This window comes from Lycorma delicatula, chromosome 4 (genome assembly GCF_047948215.1).
Source record: "Lycorma delicatula isolate Av1 chromosome 4, ASM4794821v1, whole genome shotgun sequence".
Lineage (NCBI taxonomy): Eukaryota > Metazoa > Arthropoda > Insecta > Hemiptera > Fulgoridae > Lycorma > Lycorma delicatula.
Genome location: NC_134458.1, coordinates 18677996 through 18703214, shown reverse-complemented (window position 1 = coordinate 18703214; position 25219 = coordinate 18677996). Strand labels below are relative to the sequence as shown.

At 36.9% G+C, this 25219-nt stretch overlaps 1 protein-coding gene across 3 annotated transcripts in view; it reads right to left on the bottom strand.

The window, feature by feature from the left end:
• Positions 1–25219, bottom strand: part of LOC142323155 (uncharacterized) — a 132152-nt gene that overhangs the window by 16635 nt on the left and 90298 nt on the right. For all 3 annotated transcript variants that reach the window (XM_075362430.1, XM_075362432.1, XM_075362431.1), the window contains one exon: positions 7704–7769. In XM_075362430.1, the coding sequence (XP_075218545.1) occupies positions 7704–7769 (66 nt within the window). The remainder of the gene's footprint in view (positions 1–7703; positions 7770–25219) is intronic.

The following is a 25219-nucleotide window of genomic DNA, read 5'->3' as shown; positions in this document are numbered from 1 at the left end:
CAGAGTTGTGAAAATGCAGTACCTAAGGACCTGTCTCAAGGTTGAGGCTGCTCAATTAATCAACCATCTCCCGAACACAGATGACTCTTTAAATATCACCTAGGGATTAGTCTCTGCTTACTACGACAACCCACGCCTGCTCATCTCCACGCAAATCACCAGGATGCTCGATGCTCAACCCATGGATATCCATTCAGCCAGCCACTTAAACAGGTTGCTCTGTACTACCACTGAATCACTCAACACTCTTCAGGTTCCAGTGGATAACTGTGACACTTTTCTTGCGATCATCATCAGTAAGAAGCACAGCCCAGCACTCCTTGAGGCTTGAGAATACAAAATCAGCCAATCCACAATTTTCCTGTCCCTGTCGGAGCTGCTCAAATTTCTCGAAGGTTGAGCTTATGCCATGGAGGCTGTAGAAGCTCAAGGAGTTGTACAAATTGATGCTCGGCCTACTGGTTTATCTCAGAACCACTATCATTCTTCTCGGCAGACGTCACACTCAACACAAGTGGTGTTTCATGCCACCAGTGCGTCCAATCTACCCAGCTCAGCCCAAGATGGGAATTCATCAGGTACTGAACGGTTCTCCTGCTACTTCGGCTAGGCCCTAGCCGAAGTAGCAGATCAAAGTAGGGTGATCATTACATGATCACCCTAACCGCTAGGGTGATCATTACATAGCACACTACTGCTCTTTTCAGCAGCTCTCGGCATCGGAACGCCGACAGTTTGTCACACAGCAAGGCTTTTGCTACAATTGTCTGCGTTGATATCATCTGCAGGCATGTCGCTCATCCGTGCCTCCCAACCAGCAGACTCAGACTCTTACACCAGCTTCAACATGAGTCAATGCAGTGGCTCACCGTATCATCACAAGGACAGTTAAATCTCAAATGAGGATTCACCTTCCAGGAGAGGCCCACCAACCCTCTCCAGGACTCCAGCTCTAGAATGGGAGTGCTCTTGGCCACCTGTTAGGTCATACTCATCACGGCCAACGGCTCACATCAGCAAGTAAGAGTTTTACTGGACTCTGGTCAGAACTTTCTCTAATTTCCAAACAGGTTGGTAAACGCCTGAATCTTCCTTGCATGCAGTCCTTTATGTCGATCATTGGAGTTGGTGGTATCTTTTCTGGGCGTTCATCTGATGTGGTGCAGCTCATCCTTCACTCTCAACTGCTCAGTGATCACTCTCAACAAGGTCACTTCCTCTCTGCCTTCTTTTTCAATTTTCTCTACTATACAGTGGCCACATCTCCAAAGATTAGATCTCGCGGATCATGAATTAATTCTCTTAGCTCCTGTCTGCATTCTTTTGGGTGCTGATGTCTACAGTCATTTGGTTTACTTGGCATTTCTCCCACCATTACCCCATTCAGTCGCCCTAAAGCATAAGACTGAATATATGTGCTACAAATGGCAACTGAGCCTCGAACAGTTTAGCGACCAGTTTCTAAATAGCTCCTAGAGCTTACCCAATTACCCAACAGTGTGAGCAGACTAAGCGCGGTGCCATACACCACCATATTATGTGTCACAACCGCTCACTTGTCATATATTAGCTAAAATGGGTAGGCACACCCCGTCAACTACTAAAAGCATATATGACATTCATAAATTAAAATTTATTTCATCTAGAAAGCAATTTACTGCTACGCCTAGGTTGCTAAATGCCAACAAGTACCTTTCCACCATATTAAAGCGCTTGAAGCCTTAATTGGCTGGTGGTCAGCCATATATATCTCTAAGTTGGCTTCCCACAGCAGTGTGGTAACTGGCTTCTACAAACTGTGCAATACCAGCACCTCTGGGGTCAGTGAATGGTGAACCCCAGGCGGAAAACTTGGCATTATCGTGCAGAGCCACCAGCACTCTAGTGCCTGGGAGACCGTCCAGAATCCTGCCCAACTTCGCCCGCAAGTCATCGATACTCTATCCAAGCTGGAAGTATTCCAACATTAGTACAACATCGAGCGTACCACTCGTGATTCGCATGACGGTGAATTGCTCATCGGATCAATGGGGTATCCAGAAGACACCCAACAATCTGCGCCAACTACGATCGCGGAAGAGCGACCGTCCCCCCGCGAGAATGAATAACATCCACTCCGTGGAAGCCGACCACCCTATCCCCGTCCGTGTACGGCTCCTGGACCAAGAGGACCTCGAGGTTGTACTCCTCAAGGAGCCTCATGGCTTCACTGGTGGCCGCCTGGACATGATGCAGATTCAACAGCCCCAGGCGCAAACATTCAACATGGTGCAGTCCGTCGTCAAAGGCTTCTCCCAGTTTAGACGTCACCATAAGCTGTATTTTTCACAGCTCTCGCCCGGGCAATATCATACGCCTTGCACTGCCTACCCCCAATCCGGTGTCCAACATTGCTGCCTTTCACCAAGGTACAGGCGGCGCAGACTTGGCAGGGCAATTGGCTGCCCTGTGCCCCAGAAGAGCAAAGTGACCACACATCTCCAATTGTGCTCTTAGCGGAGAGAGGTATGACCAATTCCCTGATACTTAAAGCATCGGGCGACATCTATATGGTCGACGACTCTACATGAGGTCCACCCGAAAAACAAACGTCCACCGGCCACCAAGACCTGCAGGATCTTTGGCGAGGTCTCCAACATCCAGTGAATCTTTGGGGCTTCCTTCCTTCCCAGCTGCCTTGGTTTCGCGAAGAAAATCTTCGACGGCCATATCCAATAACGGATTTTGACCATGCACGGCCTTGAGGATCTCGAGCTCCTCTACCCTTGTTGCCCTTGGCATATCATACACCAATATCTGCGGCCTCCGCTCGGCCAGCAACTGAGCCTTCAGCCCGTTATTCACCAGAACATCGGTCTCCAGCAGCTGCTTCGCCTGCCGCTCACTTACGACTTCTAAAATGACGCCATGGTCCGTTCTTTTTCTGACCCGGAAGACTTGGATCCTTTCTCTCCTTGGGTCCAGTCTACAGTCATGTTATGGAGCCGCAGATTATCAAGCCAACGGCAGATTCTCCAGTCGCTCAGCTCACAAAGTTCGGTTGGGTAGTTCTGGCTCTCGGTAACTCTCACTCTATCTCCCAGATTAGGCTCAATCAGCTTCGGCGTCGCCTTCATCGTGATCCAGAATATGCTTGCCTCTACACATAATTCCTTGAGGAATATGAACGCCTGGGCCATATGAGAAGACTTTCAACCGCTCCATCGGTCCAGACGGGATCGTATTACCTTCCACACCAAGGAGTCCTCAAGGAGCATAGCTCTACCACTAAACTCAGAGTGGTATTCAACGGATCCAGTGCCACTTCAAACGGATTTACACTCAATGATATCGTTTATCCTGGGGCGAAACTTCAAAGAGACATCTTCGACGTGCTTTTGTGGGCGCGACGACATCAATTCATTCTCTCTACAGCAGATTCTACAATTCGGTTTATCGGTTTCCTCTCGCTATCGATCCTATCGTCTCTGGCCGATACGTAGACATCTGCGGGGGAGCAGACTCCAAATAAAAGCTCATTAGCGTTGCTCAGCAAGTTCAGAAGCTCTGCTCTGCAGGCGGGTTTCCGATCGCCAAGTGGCAAAGCAATTCATCAGCCTTTCTTAAGAAGTCCTCGTCGCATTCAGAGGATCAATCCACGATTCTCTTTGATCAGTCCAATAAGAAAATTTTGGGCTTGCTCTAAAGCTCCGCGGACAACCACTTCAACTTCTATACTTCTCCTCAAGAGACCCACAGTTCATTAAGCGCAATATCTTATCGGAAGTGGCTCGAATCTTTGATCCTCCGGTTTCCTCGCTCCAGTTGTGATCCGTGCTAAGATCCTCCTTCAGGAGTTATGGATCGGTAAACTCCAGTGGGACGACGTTATTCCGTCTCACTTGAGCACTCAGTGGAAAAACTTTCAGTCTGATGTGGCTCAACTTGTGGACCTTAAAATTCCTCGATGGCTCGGACTTATGCATTCATCGTCTCCAGAACTCCACGGATTTTTCAAAGGCGAAGCTGGCCCCGCTCAAACGGCTCACCATTCCTCGATTGGAACTCTCGGCTGCCGTTCTCCTCAGCCGACTCGTTCAGCATGTTACCGATCAACTCAAGAAGCCTGACATGCCAGTGTTTCTATTGTCCGACTCTTCCGTAACTCTCGCCTGGATCAGCTCTCCTCGATGGAAGGAGTTCGTCCGAAATCGAGTTGCCCTCATTCATGAGCTCACGCCCACTGCTCAATGGCGGCTCATACCCGGGAAGGAAACCCCCGCAGACTGCGCATCAACATGATTTACAGCAGCTCAACTCACTTATTTTACTTTACTCACTTTACTTTTACGGTGGTCCGGCCCTCCTTGGTTCACTCGAATATCGTCTAATTGGCCTATGCTCGAGGTTACTCTTGATCCAACCATACGCCTCAAGGAGGTCTCAGGGGTCTTCCTAGCATCTTTTTCGTCGCTGCAAGATTGGGACTTATTAGACCGACATTAATCGCTCTCTCGACTCTTGCGTATCACGGCTAATTGTCAAGGTACTCTCGCCCGGTTCCGGTGCCTTCCCGGTTCCTCTCTGCTCTCGCCGGCTGACCTGGAGGCCGCTCAGTACTTCTGGGTCCGCTCCAGCTACTCATTTCGCTGCTGAACTCAAACTTCTTGCTCAGGGCCGTAAACTATCAAAATCGAACCCGCTCACCCGCCTCACCACATTTGTTGATCGGAGTGGTGTACTTAGAGTTGGTGGCCGTCTCCAGCACACTTCCATCGCGGAAGACTCCAAGCATGTCATCAAATTGCCTGTCACGCTCGACTCTCTCATCTACCTATCCAGGACGCTCATCTGCAGACTCTCAATGGAGGAACTCGGCTTACTCTAGCTCAACTTCGTCGTTGCTTCTGTATTCTCGGTGGCCGTGCGCCGGTTCGCTCTTTCATCTTCAACTGTGTGGGCTGCGCTCGCTTTAGGGGTCACAGAGCTCAACAACTGATGGGTCAACTTCCTGCATGCAGGGTAAATCCCGCTCGTGCCTTTCTCTCCACGGTAGTTGACTATGCAGGTCCAATTTCTATTAAGACTTGGAAAGATCGCGGACATAAGTCCTTCAACGGCTGGTTGGTGGTTTTTTTGTGCATGGTCACGTCAGCAGTTCTTCTCGCGACGAGGTCGCTGCCAACCTTTATCTTCCGATTGTGGAACCAACTTCCTTGGAGCGGATCGACAAATAAATCGGCTGTTTTATCGCGGAACTCAGGAAAATGCATGCAGCTCTATCATCTCAGTTACTCAACGATGGTATTCAGTGGTTGTTCATTCCTCCTAGTGCTCCCCATTTTGGAGGAAAGAGGGAAGCAGCAGTGAAATCAATGAAGTTACGGTTAAGTTATCAGCTCGCACGGTCCGGGACGTTGTGCTGACGTACGAGGAGCTCAGCAATCTTCTAGCTCAAATTGAGGCCGTACTCAACTCTCGGCCGCTCGAACCACTCTCAGAGGACCCGGACGATTTCTCAACCCTCACTCCAGGTCACTTTCTCATTGGTGAGGCTCCCATCACGAAACCAGGACCTTCTCCGCACCAGCTTCCAAACTCTAGACTCTCTCGATGGCAATTCATTCAACAACGTTTACAGTCGTTCTGGAAGACCTGGTCAGCTAGTTAACTTCAACAGCAGCAGTCCTTCTCTAAGTGGCACCACCCCACTCACAACATCTCAATTGGTTCCTTGGTCCTACTCACGGATGAGCGGTTTCCTCCTTCAAAATGGCCGCTCGCTTGTATTCTTGCTCTCCACCCTGGAAAGGGAAAGGATGGACACTCGAGTGGTTACACTTAAAAGCACTACTTGTACTCTGACAAGACCTATCTCTAAGCTTGCTCTTCTGCCCATTACCCCCCAACCCTGACAACACTAATAAGATCTCTATATTGCAGATTGAGTGTCGTCAACTACTCCGTTGCCGACTGCTGGGGGAGGATGTTCAGTTTTTGGTCAAGATTTTATTCGATCTATTGGTGGACCCTTTATTTTAACAGATGTAAAACTGAATTTGAATGTTTTCTTTTCGGTTTTCTTTTTATTAATACTTTTTCTCAGTGTAGTATAATGAGGACATATTCTCAGTTTGTTATTTTCTCTACAATTATTTCATTATAAAGTATAAAGAACATATTTGTAGATAAAATAACAAATTGATAATATGTCCTCGATACATTACACTGAGAAAAAGTATTAATAAATCAAAAACTATGTAACCATGCCAACCGAAAAGAAAACATTCGAATTCAGTTTTACATCTGTTAAAATAAAGGGTCCACCAATAAATCAAATAAAACCTTGACCAAAAACTGAACAAGTTGAAACAGTGTAGACCTTGATCTATTAATGAAATTTATGAAATGAGTGACAAGAATTGCTTTTTATTAAATACCAAATTTATATTACAAAGTGAAAACAGTAACTAAAGAGAACTTACTTTTTTATAATTACAACTTAATAATTAGAAAATAAAAATTATTGCTACAAATCTATAAAATTTAAAACCCATGCTACTACCAGGGTTAAATATGATCTGAACACATAACATTAATTTTTGTAAGTTATCTTGTAGAAATGAATACGTCTAACACTCTCTGGTGGATTATTAAAAACTAACATTATTTTTATAATAAATAATGAATTTATGTATTCTATGTTCATTATTATTCATTGTGAGTACATTCAAGTTCTACATTTTTAAAAATAATATTCATTTTAGAATATTTCAATTACAGTGATCCCATTTTTTACAGTTACATGAAACATCGGTATTATGATCAACACTTTTTTTTATTAACCCTTTTCACTTTTCATGAGAACCTGAAAAAATATTAATCAACTTTCCTGAACTCTTTTATGATATAGATTAGTATTTCAATAGTGGTTAGTATTAAAGCAGTAGATCACTGTAGCATATGACTAACAGTGACACAAAATGATAGACAAATAAATCTGAATTCTAAATGGGATTAAAAACAAACTTCCTTGAATTAAACGTCAGTTCATGTTCTTATTGTTAATATAGCAATTCTCACTATTATGTATCTTAGAAAAGATGATTCAAAAGATCAGACCATTAAGTAGGCTATGGTTTTAAAGTCAATGGTACCAGAAAGTTGTCATTAGCCAAGTTATGGTACTCCTTTCTTTCTTCTTCCTCAAAAGTATATACATTGTAACTAATAACAATATCTGCGTACAACCCGATAAAACTATAATAGTTCTAACAAACATTAGTTAGCTAAATTCTAGGGTGGAGGTAAAATAACTACTATAAAAAAATTTTTCTGTATTTTTTTTTCTAAAATTACTAAGACACAAACAGTATTCAGGCATAAGATAAATTTACAGGAACTTTCCAAGGATAAAACACAAACTTTGAAAAAATCAACAAATCTTTAATAACTTACTGGTATGAATGTAAAACAACTCTTAAAGTGAAATGCTAGAGCAACAGAAGATCATATTAATGTAAAAATTATTTTCAAAGCAAAAATCCAAGGATATGTTTGTTTAAATGCCATGCAGTGAAAATCAAATAGAAAACATTAAAAAAAAGAGGACACACCAATGTCAAAGAATTAAAGAACATCAGTATTACTTTGTTTGCTTTACCATAAAGAAAATAGATGGATAGAGAACAAACAATTAAATTCTGAAATATAAGTCAACATACTTGACCACTGTTAACTGAATGCGTTTCCCGAATACTTCTTTCATCACAGTCTGCTAAGTTATCTTCCTACGGAAAAGAAAAAAATACAGTGTTAAAAAGAGAAATGGATAACACAAGTGCTTTATCAAAAAATTAAGTAAATTTGCATCTGTTTATAAAATCTTATCCTAAAGAAACCACAAATACAAAAAACTCTTTTACAACAAAAAGCCTTTATAATTTTTTTTATTTAAAAAAAAAATTATTACCTCATTTTCAATTTCTACTGTTCACAATATAACTAAAATGTTCTATATAGTTGCTTCTTGCTAGAGGTCTAAAGCATAGGTATCAAACAGTGGAACACAAAACATCTTATGTGTCAAGATGTTAACTGTTCGAAAGGAATGAATAGAGATCACATAACAATTGGAGCTTCAAAGTAAGAGGAAAACTGGCCACTCAACAGCAATCTATTGTGTTGCATGAGCCACATTGTTATGCAGTATTAAAGTGCCTCAATAAGGTTGCAATATTTAACCATAATTGTTAGATTAGACATACCTCTGCTCTCTGCAAAGGCAAACCTAATTATGATAAAACCAATGGTAGTGTAGATATACTTAATGGCAGGGTAACCAAGCAAGACCACCGGGTTAGTCTAGTGGTGAACGTGTCTTCCCAAATCAGCTGATTTGGAAGTCGAGAGTTCCAGCGTTCAAGTCCTAGTAAAGCCAGTTATTTTTACATGGATTTGAATACTAGATCGTGGATACCGGTGTTCTTTGGTGGTTGTGTTTCAATTAACCACACATTTCAGGAATGGTCGAACTGAGAATGTACAAGACTACACTTCATTCACACTCATACATATCATCCTCATTCATCCTCTGAAGAATTATCTAAACGGTAGTTACCGGAGGCTAAACAGGAAAAAGAAAGAAAGGGTAACCAAGCAGCTTGAGTTTTAGTATAGTTAGCTGCAATCTTACCCAGCTATCTAGTAAGAGAAGTTTACCCAGTCAGTTATTTTGTCCATATTTACTATCGAATGTACACAACAGAGGACATCCAATATAACATTATAGAGTAATCTATAATATATAGTATATTTTGAATTAAAATAATTAAAAATTTATTACTTTAGGATATGACGTGGCAGACAAACGATTGGACTAGAGCCTGATTGCCCATATCCACCCCAAAAGATATCAATCTTATAACTAAACTTATTTTTCTATTAATTCTTATTGTTGGCTACCAATTCAATAATAGTAAGAGTTCCTAAATTCTGGATCTATGCAACTAGATAATTCAGACAGGAGCTGTTAGGAGACATGCTAATAAACTGATATTAATTTTTCAGATAGTATGAATTAATAAAAGAATTTAGATTGCGTTGCAGGATTTTATGAAAAATGCTAGACCTATTCAAAGGCAATAAAGAACAAAACTATGTTGAGACCATGTTAAGAGACTCAAGGGGAAAATGAAATAAGATGAATTGAGGAAAGAATAGAAAATTGCTCTGAAAGTCACTCCCTTCAAGTGTTAACTACACCTGACCTAGAACATGTGTTTAGAAATGATGAATGGCACAGAGCTATCTCTAATTTAACACTTCATATCCTGTTTTCATGCACTGTGCAAGCGCATTAAAATGATCTAATTTCCCTATACGTAATCCAGCATGTGTATTTAAGCCACTGTGAATGATCACTGGGCTACATCCAAGCAGAGACTTTTAGAATAAAAGTATTTGCTTTAGTGTTTCCTGTACTCAGTTTTCTTGGCTAATGAGCGTAAGGAATGCTACATTTCCAAGGTAAATAACCTATTGAGGTCAGAATGAAAGCAGGAGATTGAAGGCCGGGACCTTGTGTCTTGGTAGGTCAGGTGGGACGAATCCCCCACAGGTCACTATACGCATGGTATATTTCCTATAGTGTCTGATTTAGGTGCGATTAGATGGGTTTCCCCCAATCGGTATATCACACAGTTTCTCTCCAGGCATGGTGTCTTTTGGGCGAATTTGGCTAGATTTCGTTTGGTAGATTCGAGTCAATGTCCAGATTGTGGAACTGATGATACAGTGGGCCACATCCTCTACGTCTGTCCCTGATATGAGGTCGAACATTCACGAGCTGTTAGGGAACTTGAGAGAATACATTCCTTTCTGGATCTCCGTATTAACTGGATGATCCGCAAGGAATGGTCTATAGTGACTGGTTTTCTTTGTGCCCTTGCAGTGTGTAGGTCTGCAGAGGGAGTTTAGTCAAAATATTTGATCGTGGCAGGATCCCGGGTGGGTAGAGTTCTGGCCTAGGCATTGGATTGGTTGAAGGTAGGCACATTGGCATCGTGCCACGGTTATATTGGTATTGTTTACAATTTGATTTGGGACTCCCATTGGTGGGGGTGGCCGTGCTGCCAGGGTATGGCAGCCCGTGCGACCAGGGGTGTGGCTTTGTTCTGTTGATGGCGGTCCTGATTAAGACTTGGTAATGCTGCGTGACACTCCATGATGGGACTGGGTGAGAGTGCGGTTTGTCCCCGGCTCCTTTGCAGACCGGAATGAGATTACGTCCCCCTTGTAAGGTGACTTAATTTAGTTGACTTATTTGGGTGTAGGTCTGAATTTCTATGTTGCATAAAACATAATTTTGATTGGTATGAGTATAACACTGATTTAACTTTAAACTCGTTTGTTTTCTGAGGCATTCACAGTCACGAACAGTGTTGTCAAATCTTTACTAGGCACAGGGTTCGCGCTTCTGCAGTTTTGGGCAGTTAGTTTGCGGGAATCATGTTAGGTTGGATGTGAAGACCTGTTTGAGGCCTACGTGAAGGCAAAATTTGATTTGTATTTTACTGATGCAAATGTCTGCCAAGGCATTTACATTGGTGGCATCTCAGCCGAGGCCTGGTTGATGACTTTGAGATGTAATCAGTTAGAGGGTCTAAAGACAAGCTCTGGTAAAGCCCCTCAGGGCTTGGAACGAAGAGTGGTATGGCGACCAGTAACATCACAAGGTGGGTCTCTTCACCCTCCGCGGTTGGGATGTACTCTGATGGAATTTATATAAACAATAATGGACAAGGAAATCGTTTTACTTGTCTGTGCTAACGCAGTCATAGTTGCAGTTATGTTAATGGCATCATTTATACCTTTTTGTTAAACAAAGTGCTGCATGTTGTTATTTCTAAAGCAAAATAATTATTTGAGATTTATTTCAAAATGTTAAACATATGTTATTAAACATAGATTTTTATTTCATGTCAAAATTTATGGATTTAATACATTTGTTATAGTTTAATTTTATTAATTTTCAAGAAATAATTTTTTTTAATTTGATGTGTTTCTAGTTTTTTTTAATAATTCTATATTTATCAAGTCTGATTTTGTATTTTTTGAAGAATAGTGTTCATTTGCTCACTTTTCCAAAAAAAGTGTGATAAGATATGAAAGGCTAAAAAGAAAGTGCAAACATTATTCTTTCACATGGTATTAAGTTGTATGTAGGACGGAGGTGAGTAATTTTATAGCACTTAAATATTGTATTAGTAATATTATATTAGTAAATAATGTAAACCATTTTTGTGATACTAGCTAACAAGTTAGTTCAACAGTATTGCAAGAAAATTGGTAAATATGGCAACAAAACACTATGGATCAATTCTCAAAGATATCATTAAAAATCTTAGGATTGCAGAAAGAGAGGTGTTGTTACTCACAACACATCTGGAGAATCTGCTAAAAGACAGATTCAATTGTTTAATTCAAAAGTTGGCCACTGGGATAGGCTAATGGTAGGGCAGTATGCCTGCCAAATGGTGGTTACACATATAGTTGATGTACAATCAATAATAAGATTAACCCTAATTGATAGCCGTTTTTTGTCAATAATTATATTAATTTAATTTTAAAAAATAATGTGTTAAAAAGTTATAAAAGAAAATGAGAAATTCATAAGAAAATGAGACCCTACACAATCTTACTATTTCAAGTCATAACATCGTATCAAAAGTCTTAACTTGTGTTGTCTGATAGCATTAAAATTTTGTAATAAACATATTTATTATTTTTTTTAATGAACTTCTTTTATCCCAATACAAAACAAAAGTGACTTTATGTCAGACATTTTTCTAGTAGATAGAAATACACACATAAGTGAATAAAATATACCAGAAACATATTTAAATATGAACTTAGAAGATGGAAGTAAAACCTTAACAAATAGTTAATAAATTGCTTAAATAAAAATTGTTTTTAATGAAACACAATATAAGCCGCAAAATATATTTCCAATCGAGTACTGAATAAAAAAAGGAGTATAATATTTAAGGACTATTACGTGACATACAATCTGTTACTTTCTTATGTTTTCACATCTTTAATTTTTTTTTTTTTTTACTTCTCTACTCCCCTGGGCCGGACCGACTTGATGGTATTACGCCACCCAGAGGAGTGTCCGTTACTCTAATAGGCCCTCCCCACCTACCGGCTATAAACCGGCATGGCAGGTCAGGCCTACTGGTTGGCTTTTTTGAGATTTTTTATCCCTTTTTTAACTTAGTTAAGAAAACCTAACAGTCAACCCAAGGAGTCCTCAGCGGCTCATCGAAACCAGCACACCTCAGCATGCTGGCTCTCACCGCTGAAGCTGTCCACCCAAACTACAATCGAAAAATCCATATTCCTTTCATCTATAATTTTTTGTTTAAGGACTGACCTTATGAACTCTACAACCTTTCTCCAATTCTCTACCCTACTGAGCATATGATCTATTATCTCTCTCGGAGTCTTTTCTTCAATACCAGCATTGTATCTTAGCATTTGCCATTTTTGGCAATTCAGGAAAGTATGCTCTACATCGTCACGTTCGTTACAATACATGCACGTAGGTTGATCTCTTTTGCCAACTTTGTGGAGGTATTCATTAAAGCACCCATGGCCAGTTAAAAACTGTGTGACGTGGTAATCTATTTCTCCGTGGCGTCTGCCTGTCCATCTAACTATATCAGGAATCAAGGATCTGGTCCATCTGGCTACCCCAGCCTGCAGCCATCTTTCCTGCCATATATTATTAATATCTTGTCTGACTTCATTATCCACACGTCCTAAAAACCTCTCAACCCTGTGTCTAGCAATGAGATCAATAGGGGGCACACCAGAAAGCACACAGTCTCATACGAGACCGTTCTGTAAGCGGATGCTACTCCAAGCAATACCCTCCTGTGTATCTTTTTTAATCTGTCCTTGTTCCTGTTAATAGTCATAGCGAGCCACCATGCAGGAACTGCATACAAAATCGATGAGACTACGGTTGTCGCAAGTAGTCTCCTTTTCGATACCCTAGGAGCTCTGTGCTTTGACATAATAACGTTCAAGCTTTTAATCGTTTTCTCTGCGCTATGACAGACGTTCAACACATGTTCAGTGAAACGACAATTTCTTTGCAGAGTAACTCCCAAGTATCTCAATACCTGAGAAGGTAAAAATTTTTTTTTTCTATATATATATCCACTGGTTCCAACACCCTTCTACCGGTAAATTTGATATATTTGCACTTATCCACCGAGAGCTCTAGTCCTCTTGAATGCAGGCATCTACCGACTATTTCGAGTGCTGAATTTGCCTTATCCTTTACCTCATCAATTGTTTTGGCCTGAATGAGTACTGCCAAGTCGTCAGCGTAAGCCAAAAGCTGAACCCCTTCAGGGTATGTCTGCTGGAGGACTCCATCAAAGGCCAGGACCCATAACAGTGGACCGAGCACTGAGCCTTGTGGCACACCACCGCACATGCTAAAAAGTACCTCTTCTTCTTGTGCACTGACTGTAAGAACGGGAAGACATCTTCCAAATCTTTTAGTAATAATTTTGTAGGCCATCCCCCATGGATCGTTATCTAAATCAGCACATAACCTAGCCCAATGCTCTCTTTTTTCTCTCCTTATTGTTCTATTAAGGGCTTTTCTAGCATCATGTATTTAATGGATGCTTCCTGATATCTCTGCCCACCTACTAGTCTGAGTCTTTGTTTGATGCGTCTTTTAGCTTGTAACGTCTGCCTCAGGTACGCTATCTCTCTTGTCCACCAATAAACCATATGCTTTTTGACTCCATTACGTGACTCCCTGTCCATTTCCTGCTTGATAATGTTAGACAATGCTTCTGGCGCAAAGTTCTCCATCGTTGACAGTCTGGCAGCCACTCTGTTGGTTATCACATCTATTTGATCAACGGAAAATCTAAGTACAGGAGTTTGATCATTACTCTTGAAACTAATGTCCTCTAGAATCAACATCGTGGCATAATGGTCGCTTGCTATGTCCTGCTGGAGGATCTCCCAGTTCCACTGTTGGCTCCTCCATCTGTTATCCAAAATTGCTAGGTCAAGAATGGAGGTGTGATCCCTGGCCTCAAAGGTTGGTGTATCATCATTTATGCAATGGCAACCAACGGTCTCCATAAGTTCAGTTAACAATTCTCCTCTTTAATTCATGCGTCGACCACCGGTTGCCACCAATTTGCTGTTGAAATCACCAAGCATAATAATCTTTTTATCTGTGTTGTTAACTACATTTTGCAGCACATCAAGTGAACTGTTAAATACTCTACAATCAACATTAGGTGATATATATACGCCTACAATTAGCGCCACAGACGTCTCTACCGCCACTATGCCCTTGCCTCTGTAACTTAGTCTCCATGCAATTCTGTGGCTGATATCCTTAAAAGCTACGTCTCCCTCCGTGTCTGTCTGCCATCCGGATCTTGCAGCCTATAGACATTCAGCTCGATAACCAAAAAGTCAGCATTCTTTTCTGCAACTATTCTGGAGACTAGATTGTGAAACAGCGTACTCCTGTTGATGTTAGCCTGCAGTATTCTAAGCATTCTGGTTTTTAATTCACTGCCAAGCCCCTGTTCGTGTTCTTGACTATTACATGTAAGACACTTCTTAGGTTCCTGGCAGTTAGCTATCAGGTGCCCTTTTCCACCACAATTAAAGCAGAGGTTAGTTCTATCCGGGCCTTTACAATCCTGACGTCGATGGCCAGTGCCCCAGTATCTAAAACATTTCTCCCCTTCTTCACTTATAAAAGCTCTACAATTTACCCAGCCTATTCGTAACCGTTGTTCTACCATTTTACAGGCTGCCTTGTAAGATGTAATCACCATCACATTTTTGGTTTCAGCAAAACCTGGTCTGATAGAAGAGATCTTAACCTCGTCAGTATCGCCAATCCTTGCCGTAATTTGGCCAAAATCTCCTCCTCAGTGGTGTCACTCTCGACATCCCTAATATGAACAGTCGTACGCCAACCAGCTCTAGTCTTCAGATCCACTTTTAGATCCGCCACCTTATCTTTCAGTATACTCGAAAACTCCGCAGCGCGTTTTGAGCCCTGCATTCTGACCAGAACCTCTTCGTTTTTTCCCTTTTTTAATGAGATTACATCTTTAACGTCGTCTCTAGCTACAGCCGTCTTCATTGCTCCCAGGAGCTCTGCATATGTTTTTCCCTCAGACCTAACTACTATTGTCCTACTATCCTCCGCAGGTGGAGTAGCCTTCTTGATACGTATTTGTCCAGGCCTAACCTGCGTGGCAGCCCCATCAGTATGTAGGGCTTTTAAACTTTTATCGTGTCCTCTTTTTCTCTATTCAAGTACGATACAATCTTCTTCATATAATTGCCGATGTTATTGTTCGGCACTATATAGGACAAATTAGTAGTATTACTCGAGATTCTCCTCAGAGCTTTTAATATAATATACATTGTATTTTTGTCGTCCATATTAGAATCATAAAATATTCTATACTTGCTTTGTCTCACCTCTGTTTGTTCACCAAATACAGATTGCTCGTCTTTTAAGATATCTCCAGCCTTGTATTTAGGTCTTCTGGACTCGTCGTCGTCAATCACATGGACTCTGATGACGTCGCTCAAACTGCAGGTGTCACCTTCCTCTAAAGGCAATTCAGTGACCAGATTTAATTTAGTCCTCAGTGCGTTCGGCCATCTCTTTGGAAGTAGTTCTATGAGCTCTTCGTGTGTGAGTTCTTTAGAGAGCATTTGTTCCATGTCGTCTTCTCTATAGATAACAACCGTCTGCGTGGCCTGCGTGATTTGGATCAATGGTGCAGACAGTTCCGTCAATGCATTTAGTCCATTGTATATTTTCTTCAACTCTATTTCATGCGTAACTATGTATCTGTTCAAGCCAGGACCCATATGTTGGGTCCCACATCTTTAATTATTTAAGAGAAACTGAGAAATATAATAATAGAAAAAAATTTAATTACACAACAAAAAAATTATACATACTCCTAAATTAATATAAATACTAATTTAATATAAATTAATTATACATACTTATATATAAAAAAATTATACATTGTCAATGTAAACATGCAATTTTTATAATTTCTAAAAAAAGTGTACGTTTAAAAGGAAATCCACTTTCAATTTATTAAATAATCATTATCAATAATTAGAAACAATATAATAAAATAAGTATATTACAAAACAAAAAATATAAAAGAAATAAAAAGAATGAGCTATGTTGAATGATTACTGAATAAAATGGTAAAGTGAAACGTGCTGAACATTTAAAAATAAAAGTTAGATGAACATTTCAATTTAATGGTGAATATCATTACCAACATCAGTAAGTACAGACGAGTTGGTAAAAGGTAATCAAGTACAAAACTGAAACTTAAAAACAATTGTCAACTAAAAAAGACACATTTTTCTTTAGACATACTAAATCAGAAGTGAAAGGTTATCTTAAACAGAATTGAAATAGTCTTTTAAATAAGTGAAGAAAGGTTAGCTAAAATGTTACTTACTGAAAGATTATATACACCTTAAGACTAAACTCCTATTTATACACCTTAAGACTAAACTCCTATTTAGTCTTTAGTCTGTACAATCTTATACGATAAAAGTCTATAACCATCTATTAAAGTTTTGACTAGTATAACCTTTCACTTTTCATTTCACCAACTATATTATAGTTTAGTAATGTATTTATTTTTTATTTTTTTTATACAGGTAGAAGCACTTTTTGTATTGTTTGGCAAGTTACATTTTTTAAATTTATTTATTATTAGTACTTTTTTTAAATTTTTATTTAAGTTTTGGTTTTGTATTTATATTTACTTTTACTAATTCATATGTATCTACTGAAGACAACTGTTGATTGTAATACACACATAGTTTTAGATTTTTACATCTGGAGCTTAGAGATTTTAGTTCTTGAGCGCTTCAGTTTTCTGTATTAAAATAAAGAAGTAAACACATAAACACAACGCATGAATAAATATAAAAAAGGGTGCTTGTATATAAAAATCAAACAAAAACTGATATACATATAATCCAACCTCAGTACTTGAGCAATCTAAGCAGAAGCAAGAGGTGAGTTATAATAGAACTACACCAGTTAAACTTCCTATCTGCAATGCCACCATGACTTGTTCGACTCTCTTTTCATAAAATGAGATAAAATTTATTTATTTTATTTTTTTTTTGTAGTTGGTCTCAAGTAAAAACCAACAATAAAACTGTTTAATCATCAAAGAAATATTTATCATTTTAAAGGAATTTAAAGATGAATTTTTTTAAAAGTTAATTAGTATTTAAACAATATTGATAACACTGGTCTACAAATTAAAAGAAAATTTTCAGAACTGAAACACAAGTAGGTGAACTTAAAATTTACTTCTTTATGCTGAATCGTAAAATCAAATCAGTTTTTCTCTATTAATGTCAGGTTTTATTTTTAACTATAAAAATAACAAGAAAATTTTAACTTCAGGATTTGATGTAATTTGTGGCATTATGATCTACATAATCGCTTTTTAAGTATTCTTTGTAATAAATATCATCTCATAAGCGAGAAAAATAAATAAAATGTAAATTTGTGCCTCTACTTTGCAAAAAATGATGCCTATTAACTGAAATATTACTTCTTTTTTTTTACATACTGAGACGTCTTCTCTTTTTAAAAACCAGCAATAGTTACTCATATATTCATCCCACCAGCCTTCATCTCCTCGTACACCATTGACAGTGTTCAAATTTGGAGGGTAAAAGTCAAACTGAGAATGTAAAAAACATTTTCCATGATATTCTGCAACCTACATTTCTGTAGTTTGCAAAATGTTTCTCTATCAACAGATCATTATTTTCAGCTTTATTGTATCCAAGAAAGCCTTCAACAATATCTTTAAATGACTCTCATGCTGCTAATTCTTAAAGATTCAATTTGCTACCACATATATGGTCACATATTAACTTTCTCATTCCAAGACTGGAAAATACCACCCCTCTTGAAATTTAACTGTAAACTGCAACGAAAAACCTTAGTTAAGTATTAAAAGCCTTTCTCATGTTTATTAAATGCTTTTAGAAAATTCTTCATTCGTCACAGTTTTATGGTAAAATAACTCTGTAAGGCTCAACAAGTAGAATAATTTTAAATTTTGCTACCCTGGAGTGAAATTATCTCCTTTTGCCAGTCTTTAAATAAGTAATTTTGATTGATAACACAAGCATCGTGTAAATAAAAGAACTAACAAAATTTTGTAAAGCATACAAGGTCTGTCTGGAGAGTAATGTCACCAAGTCTACAAGTATGAAAAAAAAACATTTATTTACATAATAATAAGAATAATAATACCTGTACATTAAAATTCTTAAAAATATTGTCCTCCTGCGTCGATACATCTCTGCCAGTGGGATTTCCAACCTCCGAAGGCATCCAGGAAGGCCTGTTCAGGAAGTGCATTTACAGCCATTTTACAAGCTGCTTTCACGTCGTCAATTGCTCTGTAACTATGTACTTTCAAGGGGAATTTCAAAAGGGGAAACAAAAAGAAGTCTGCGAGAGCCAAGTTGGGACTGTAGAGTGGCTGGAGCAGCGTTACCACATTAAATTTGGCCAGGTAGCTGGTCACAGCAAAGGCAGTGTGGGGTGGCGTGTTGTCATGGTGAAATTTCCAATCGCTGCTGATGTCTGGTCTGATATGCTGGATTCTTGCTCTCAGTCTCTTGAGGACTAAACTCCTAACTCTAAATAAAATTTAGAGTTAACGGTTATCCTGGGAGGTACAAACTCATGGTGGAATAGCCCCTTGAAGTCAAAAAACACAATGAACATGGTCTTGATCTCTCATTTGCTCATTCGAGTACTTTGCCTCTTCGTTTCAGGGTTATATAATATCCAAGTTTCATCACCCATGATAACATTTGGACAATGTTATCACTTTTTGGATAAAAGTGAGGATCATTTTTACATATTTCCAAAACATCTTAACAAATTTCCACTTGGCAAGATTTTTGGTTGTCACTCAAAATTCTTGGGGCAAGCTTCGTGCACACTTTTCTCATGTGCAAAACCTTGGTCACATCTCATGGACAATAGTTTTTGGAATATTTAACATGATGGCCATTAAATGAACACTCATTTGATGGTCTGTTTGCAAAAGTTCTTTCACAGGAGTCACATTTTCGTCGTTTGAGGAGGTTGATGTGCATCTACCTCCTCAAGGGAGGCAGGCTTCGTTGTCGATCTATTCATGGCATTCCAAAAATGTCTTGTGCCATCTATAGACTTGCCTTTGTGGTAAACACTTATCGCCGAAGACCTATGAACCATTAGAAAAATTTCTGCTGCTATGAATTAGACTTCCTGAGTTTCATACAAAACTTGATTGCGTATCTTTGTTCCAATGAGAGCTGCATCATGACTTGTACAAGAGACATAACAGAGGTTTACAAAATCGCCCCTCCTTCCCCATCGAGAGCTCAGAGACAACTGAGCTAGCACTTGCTCAGTAGTTGAATTACACCACCATCGATCTTGGCGGATGATGGAGCTCGCTGCAATGTACAATCGCTTCACAATAAAAGTATGACATTACTTTCTGGACAGACCTTGTAAAGGGAACAAATTAATTTATCCATAATAAGGTAATTCATAAAATTTGGATTTCTGTTTTTATACAATGAAATTTTAGGATCTTTACTAAATAAATTCCATTCCTTTACGCATGTACCTAGGATTTTCACTTGCTGCTTAGACAATGCAAGGGATGAATTAAATCACTGATTTGCTAGTGTGATCAGGTATAGGAGCATTTGATTCTTCTAGTACAAATGTTTGGATTTCTTATGTTATACGCCTCACACCTTGTTTTTTGTTATTTCTCAGGAATTTATGTAATATTATTATGTATTATTGTTTCAGTCATTGTATTAAATGATTAAATAATGTTGTAGATAAATAATTTTGAAAAATGTTACATGTATTAGCCTGTAAGGATTACAGGTAAGATAGCGATCTGGTATTGTCTGTTTGTATGGAACGTTAATATCTCATTCTGTGTGCAAAAATTAATATTCCTGCATAAGAATTTCTATTATTCAAAGTATTTTTTAGATTAATTTTAGTTAGTGAAGTGTGTAGAAAATGTCAAATGTATGAGTTATGTATGTAGCACAGCTTTTAAAAAATATTTTATAGGTTACTTTTCTCCATACAGCATCTGCTTTGGGATGACCAAATTACAAAATAGCGAGTGAAAGTTTACATTTTGTTAATATTCTACTACTGTATTTCTTTGTGAAGTTAAGGTGATGTTTTATTAGTTGACGTATAACAGTACACTGTAAAACCGTGACATGACATGACAGTGACATGACTTAAAAGTTTCCTGCTTTACCATAAACTCACAGTGTCCGAGTGGAAAAGTTCTTATGTTCAGATGGTCATAAGTACCAAACTCAGCAAAAATGCAGGAAAAAACAACAAATCATGAAGCTGATATTTCTACAAGCATCGGGAGAACCTTCATCAGTCAGAAATTTCTTGCTAAGAAGAAGCTAATGTAGTTACAATCAGTAGATCTTCACCATGAATAACTCATCTCAAACTGATGGAAGATTTGGATAAACAACTGTGCTTTAATTTTTTTTAAAAGTAAAACTAGTGATGTTTGTTAGGCTAAAGCACCAATCATCATAACAGTTTATTGGCTCTCACCAAATCACTGGTACTCCAAAAGGCAAATACTCATTTTTTTCCTTACAAACCTTTGAGTATGTTTAATATGATACCTGATCTATGCTATGTCAGAGCCAAGGTTTTAACGTCATCTCACAAAGGATAATCAAAATAAAGCTTATTGGCAGTTTTCAGCAGTGTTGATATTGATTTGCATTACTTTTTGTGATGAATTCATTTGAAAATAATTATGTTATTGTTAAATATTCACTCAAATATAACAAAAAAATAAATAAAATAATATTTAGAACATTTGTACTAACATAATCTCATTCATACTGCAAATTCCCAATAGGAAGTTTTAACAAACTAAAATTACCTTATCTATAAGTCCCTTATGAATAGTTAAAATTCTTTGCCTTTGTTTGGTATACAATAAAACATTGTTGTACAACTTGCATATCAGTTACATCAAGTACAATTGTACAATTTCCAAAAACGTTTTCATGTCACTAAAATTTATTAGGTTAATTAGAAGCAGTCGTAATTCTTTGCCTAAAGTATGCATAAAAACAAAACAAAAAAATGCATACAAATTACATTGTTAAAAAATAAAGTCATCCTGCAGTAAATTTGATCTAGTGGGATGATCAATTACTTGACTCATTGTTTTGCCCACACATATTTTAGTTGATATTGCAACTGTGTTTTTACAGTAGCATACAGGGTTATTAACTCAAGATAGCTACCACTGTGATTTCAGAAATTATAAATTTTCTGAGAAACTTTAAATGGGGAACCTTCTCTTGATTTTTCCCGAAAATGCTCTCCTGAAAATGTCTAACAGCTTTAGAAAATGTGTTGTGATGGATGATGTATAACATTTTTCAAGATGCAAAAAACAGCTCATAATTATTTAGCATTAAAACTGTATTTATTGTTTTTATAAGTTTACAATTATCAGCCCATAGATCCATAACATCTGTGTTTAGGGAAAAATATCCAAGGATAAATATGTCTTAAAATAATAATCTCTACCAAAAAAGGCAATAAAAACATGAGATTTCCATTTGAGATAATGAAGTTGGTTACATAATTTTTTTAGAAAAAAAAGCAGATTTCAAAAATAGTAATACTGTAGTTTTAATTTAGGAAAAATCTAGGGAAGGTTCTCCATTTAAAGTTTCTCATTTAAATAAATAACTCTCAGAAACTTCCTAAGTTCATAATGGTGGCCATCTTCAGTTGATAATCTGTATAGTTAGAGCTACAAAATTAGAATTAGTCATACAGAAATCAGAAATGAAAAAACATGTTTACTAAAACAACAGTAACAAGTTTGTATGTCTTTTATGAACTAAAATTATAATATTACATTAGGAAGTGATACCTTCAAAATATGACATGATTGAGTATTTTGGAACAAATATTCTCATTCAGCAAGAAAAACACCTTCTTTTCCAATTCCTAAAACTGTGTTGATCGGTATTATTTAAGAATTGAAATGTGATTTTATTTTTACTGTACATGCATGGATCTTCTTATCTTAATTATACCATATAAAATTTACGTATCAATATTTTAATGATAATTTGTATGATAAAACTTACATAAAGTTTGCTACTTTTATTGACAAAATATAAAACCCAACAGCAAAATTACATAAGGATATAATAGTGTAGTCATTAGGGCTTCTTACTAACTACGATTATTCTTTTAAATCCTCGAGATAACAAAGAAGCATAGTTAAAAATATAGGGGTAGATTATCAGAGAATTTTGATTTTTTTAGATGGATTTCCGCTTATGGCTGTTGCATGCCAAAAAAAAAAATAATAATAAATCTATCACATAAGCAAGCATGTATAAAAGAAATGCAAGTCTTTCAACACAATAAAAAACATAAAAATATAAAACTATCTACAAATTCAAAGATTACGTGGTACATGCTTTACACAATTGACCGAACAGACAAAATCACTCCAACATGCTCACTTACAGAACAATAATACAGTAATAGAATTTATGTAGAAAGGAAATGGATGACAGCGATCACTGAATTTGACTTATTAGGGTACTGTTCAAATGCAATTACCAGAAGTAAACCTCATTATCACAAAACATCAGGATGATCTGTGCCATTACACATGTAGAGCAATAGTAATAATGCTCACAAACTGAATCGCATCAAATTTTCCTCATTTTTCAATACCTGACATTAAAATAACTAATTGTATACATACTATAAAATACTACATTAACTTGTAATAAAATATGTCATTTTCTGTTAAGACATATTCAAGAACTGAACTATATAGAAGAATCATGTATGACATACCAGAGGGAGAAACATATGAACTTATTTTTAGTAAAATATTTTTGAAAGAATCTATTAATATACAAAGAATAACTCGGGGGGGGGGGGGGGGAGGTATCCATATGATTGACAGTTGTAATTTACAAAAAACTAATGATGATGCATATTCCAGACCATATATGTGTATTTTTTTACCATATGTGTATTTTTTTGGAGGATGAGGTAAAGAAAACATTTTTTATGTTATTTTACAGTTTTACAGTGTAACCAACTAACTTTATAGATGAACTATAGCCGTTTCTTCAAAGAAAATACAGTGCGGTGATGATTAAATAACGAACAACCGACTGCCAGAAGTATACATGAGTTTGTGTTACTTTGATAACACAAAAAAACTGCAGAAAACTATAGCGGAAAAATTTCTTTGAAAATTAAACAGCAATGGTTGATACTGTAAAACCTCATAACTAAGCAAAAACAAACTATATTTATTTCAATACACCTACTGATAATAAAAAAATATATAAATTTTGGATATGCAATGAAACGCAGGTAATTTATACCATAGGCTATAAAGTAAGTAATACAAGAAAATGGATATTATTTTTATGCCCAAACATATTAGGAAAAAAAAAAAAAATATGTTGACAACTATAACTTGGGAAGAGACGGCAATTTTCATTAGGTTATAAAGTGCACTACTGTACTTGGAATGGTGCTACTAATACTTGTACATAATATTACAATTGGATTTAATAATAACAAATTAGCCAATAGATAATGTTAATTTTACATCACTCAGAGTAATATACGATATCCAATAATCAAACAACTTTAAAAGTAATTATACAAGCCAAACAGAAATTACGGGTGGAAAAAATCAGAAACATACAGTACCGCTAGTAAAAAAAATAAACATGTTAAGAAACATAGTTAATTTTTTGTAGAACTGAACCGTTAATAAAAAGTCAATATTCATATATTTTCACTTCTGATGATAGTTTTTTTTATAAAGCTGTCACAAAATTTATTAGGGTGATGTTATATATAGAATCAGTTTCTATGAGAAAATTTATCGCTATTTTTTTTTTTTAAATGGTTTCTAATACACGATACTTACAAACATATGTATTTTAATAGATGCAGTTAAAATTTTCTCGGTTCAATATTAATATTTATAGAAGTGAAAATCAAGAAGCAAATCTGTAATATTTTCTTAATATTAATTTATTATGTTTTTAATCATACAAAAACCAGGTACAACAATACACACAAAAAAAAATAATAAAGGCTTAAATATTGCTTAACATCTTGACTTTTTTAAGCATAAAAAACACACAAACAATACATAGCTAACCAAATTGCACTGGCCCAGAACAAAATCAATAAATACATGAACATACACAGCAGGTAATTCCCTCACTCAAGCAAATTACTACTTTCCAAAGTGGTAAATCCTAATAGTTCCCCCACCCTAATAGTTTATTAAAATATATTATCATCAAACTATTACCATCTAAATACCTAATTAATACTGCTTACCCAAAAATTTTTACAAACCAAACTATATATTTATATAATAAGTTGCACATGTGCACGCGCACACACACACACACACACACACACACACATACAACAAACACTAACACACAAACACATATATACAATTATTCTGAAGATTCAATAATTCATTAATATATTGACCACTGATACATCGTATAAGTATATATATATATATATATATATATATATATACTTATAAGACTTATATTCGTCTGTTCCAATATAATCTATTTTTTTTATAATCAAAAACAAATTTGAACAACCCAAGTACAGAATTACAAAGTAAATGAATAGACACTTACCTTATTTTTCATTTCTTTATTCCAATAGCACTTTCACGGGATCCCGCATCATCAATTGTATATAAATTATATAAAATTACTTATCAAAACATAGATTTTTTTTTTTTTTTTAGAAAAAAGATTATATATTAAAATTAAAATTACTATCATATACAGAAAACATGAAGTCAATTAAATAAAATAATTACATATATTTAAATATGACGTCAATTAAGTATTAAAATTAACTTTAAAAATAAAATAATTATAAGATTTATACCATGTAACCTGGCCAGCCAATGTTACATTACTGAGTGGATTTTAAATTATTTTATACATTCTGATTATATCTATTTTT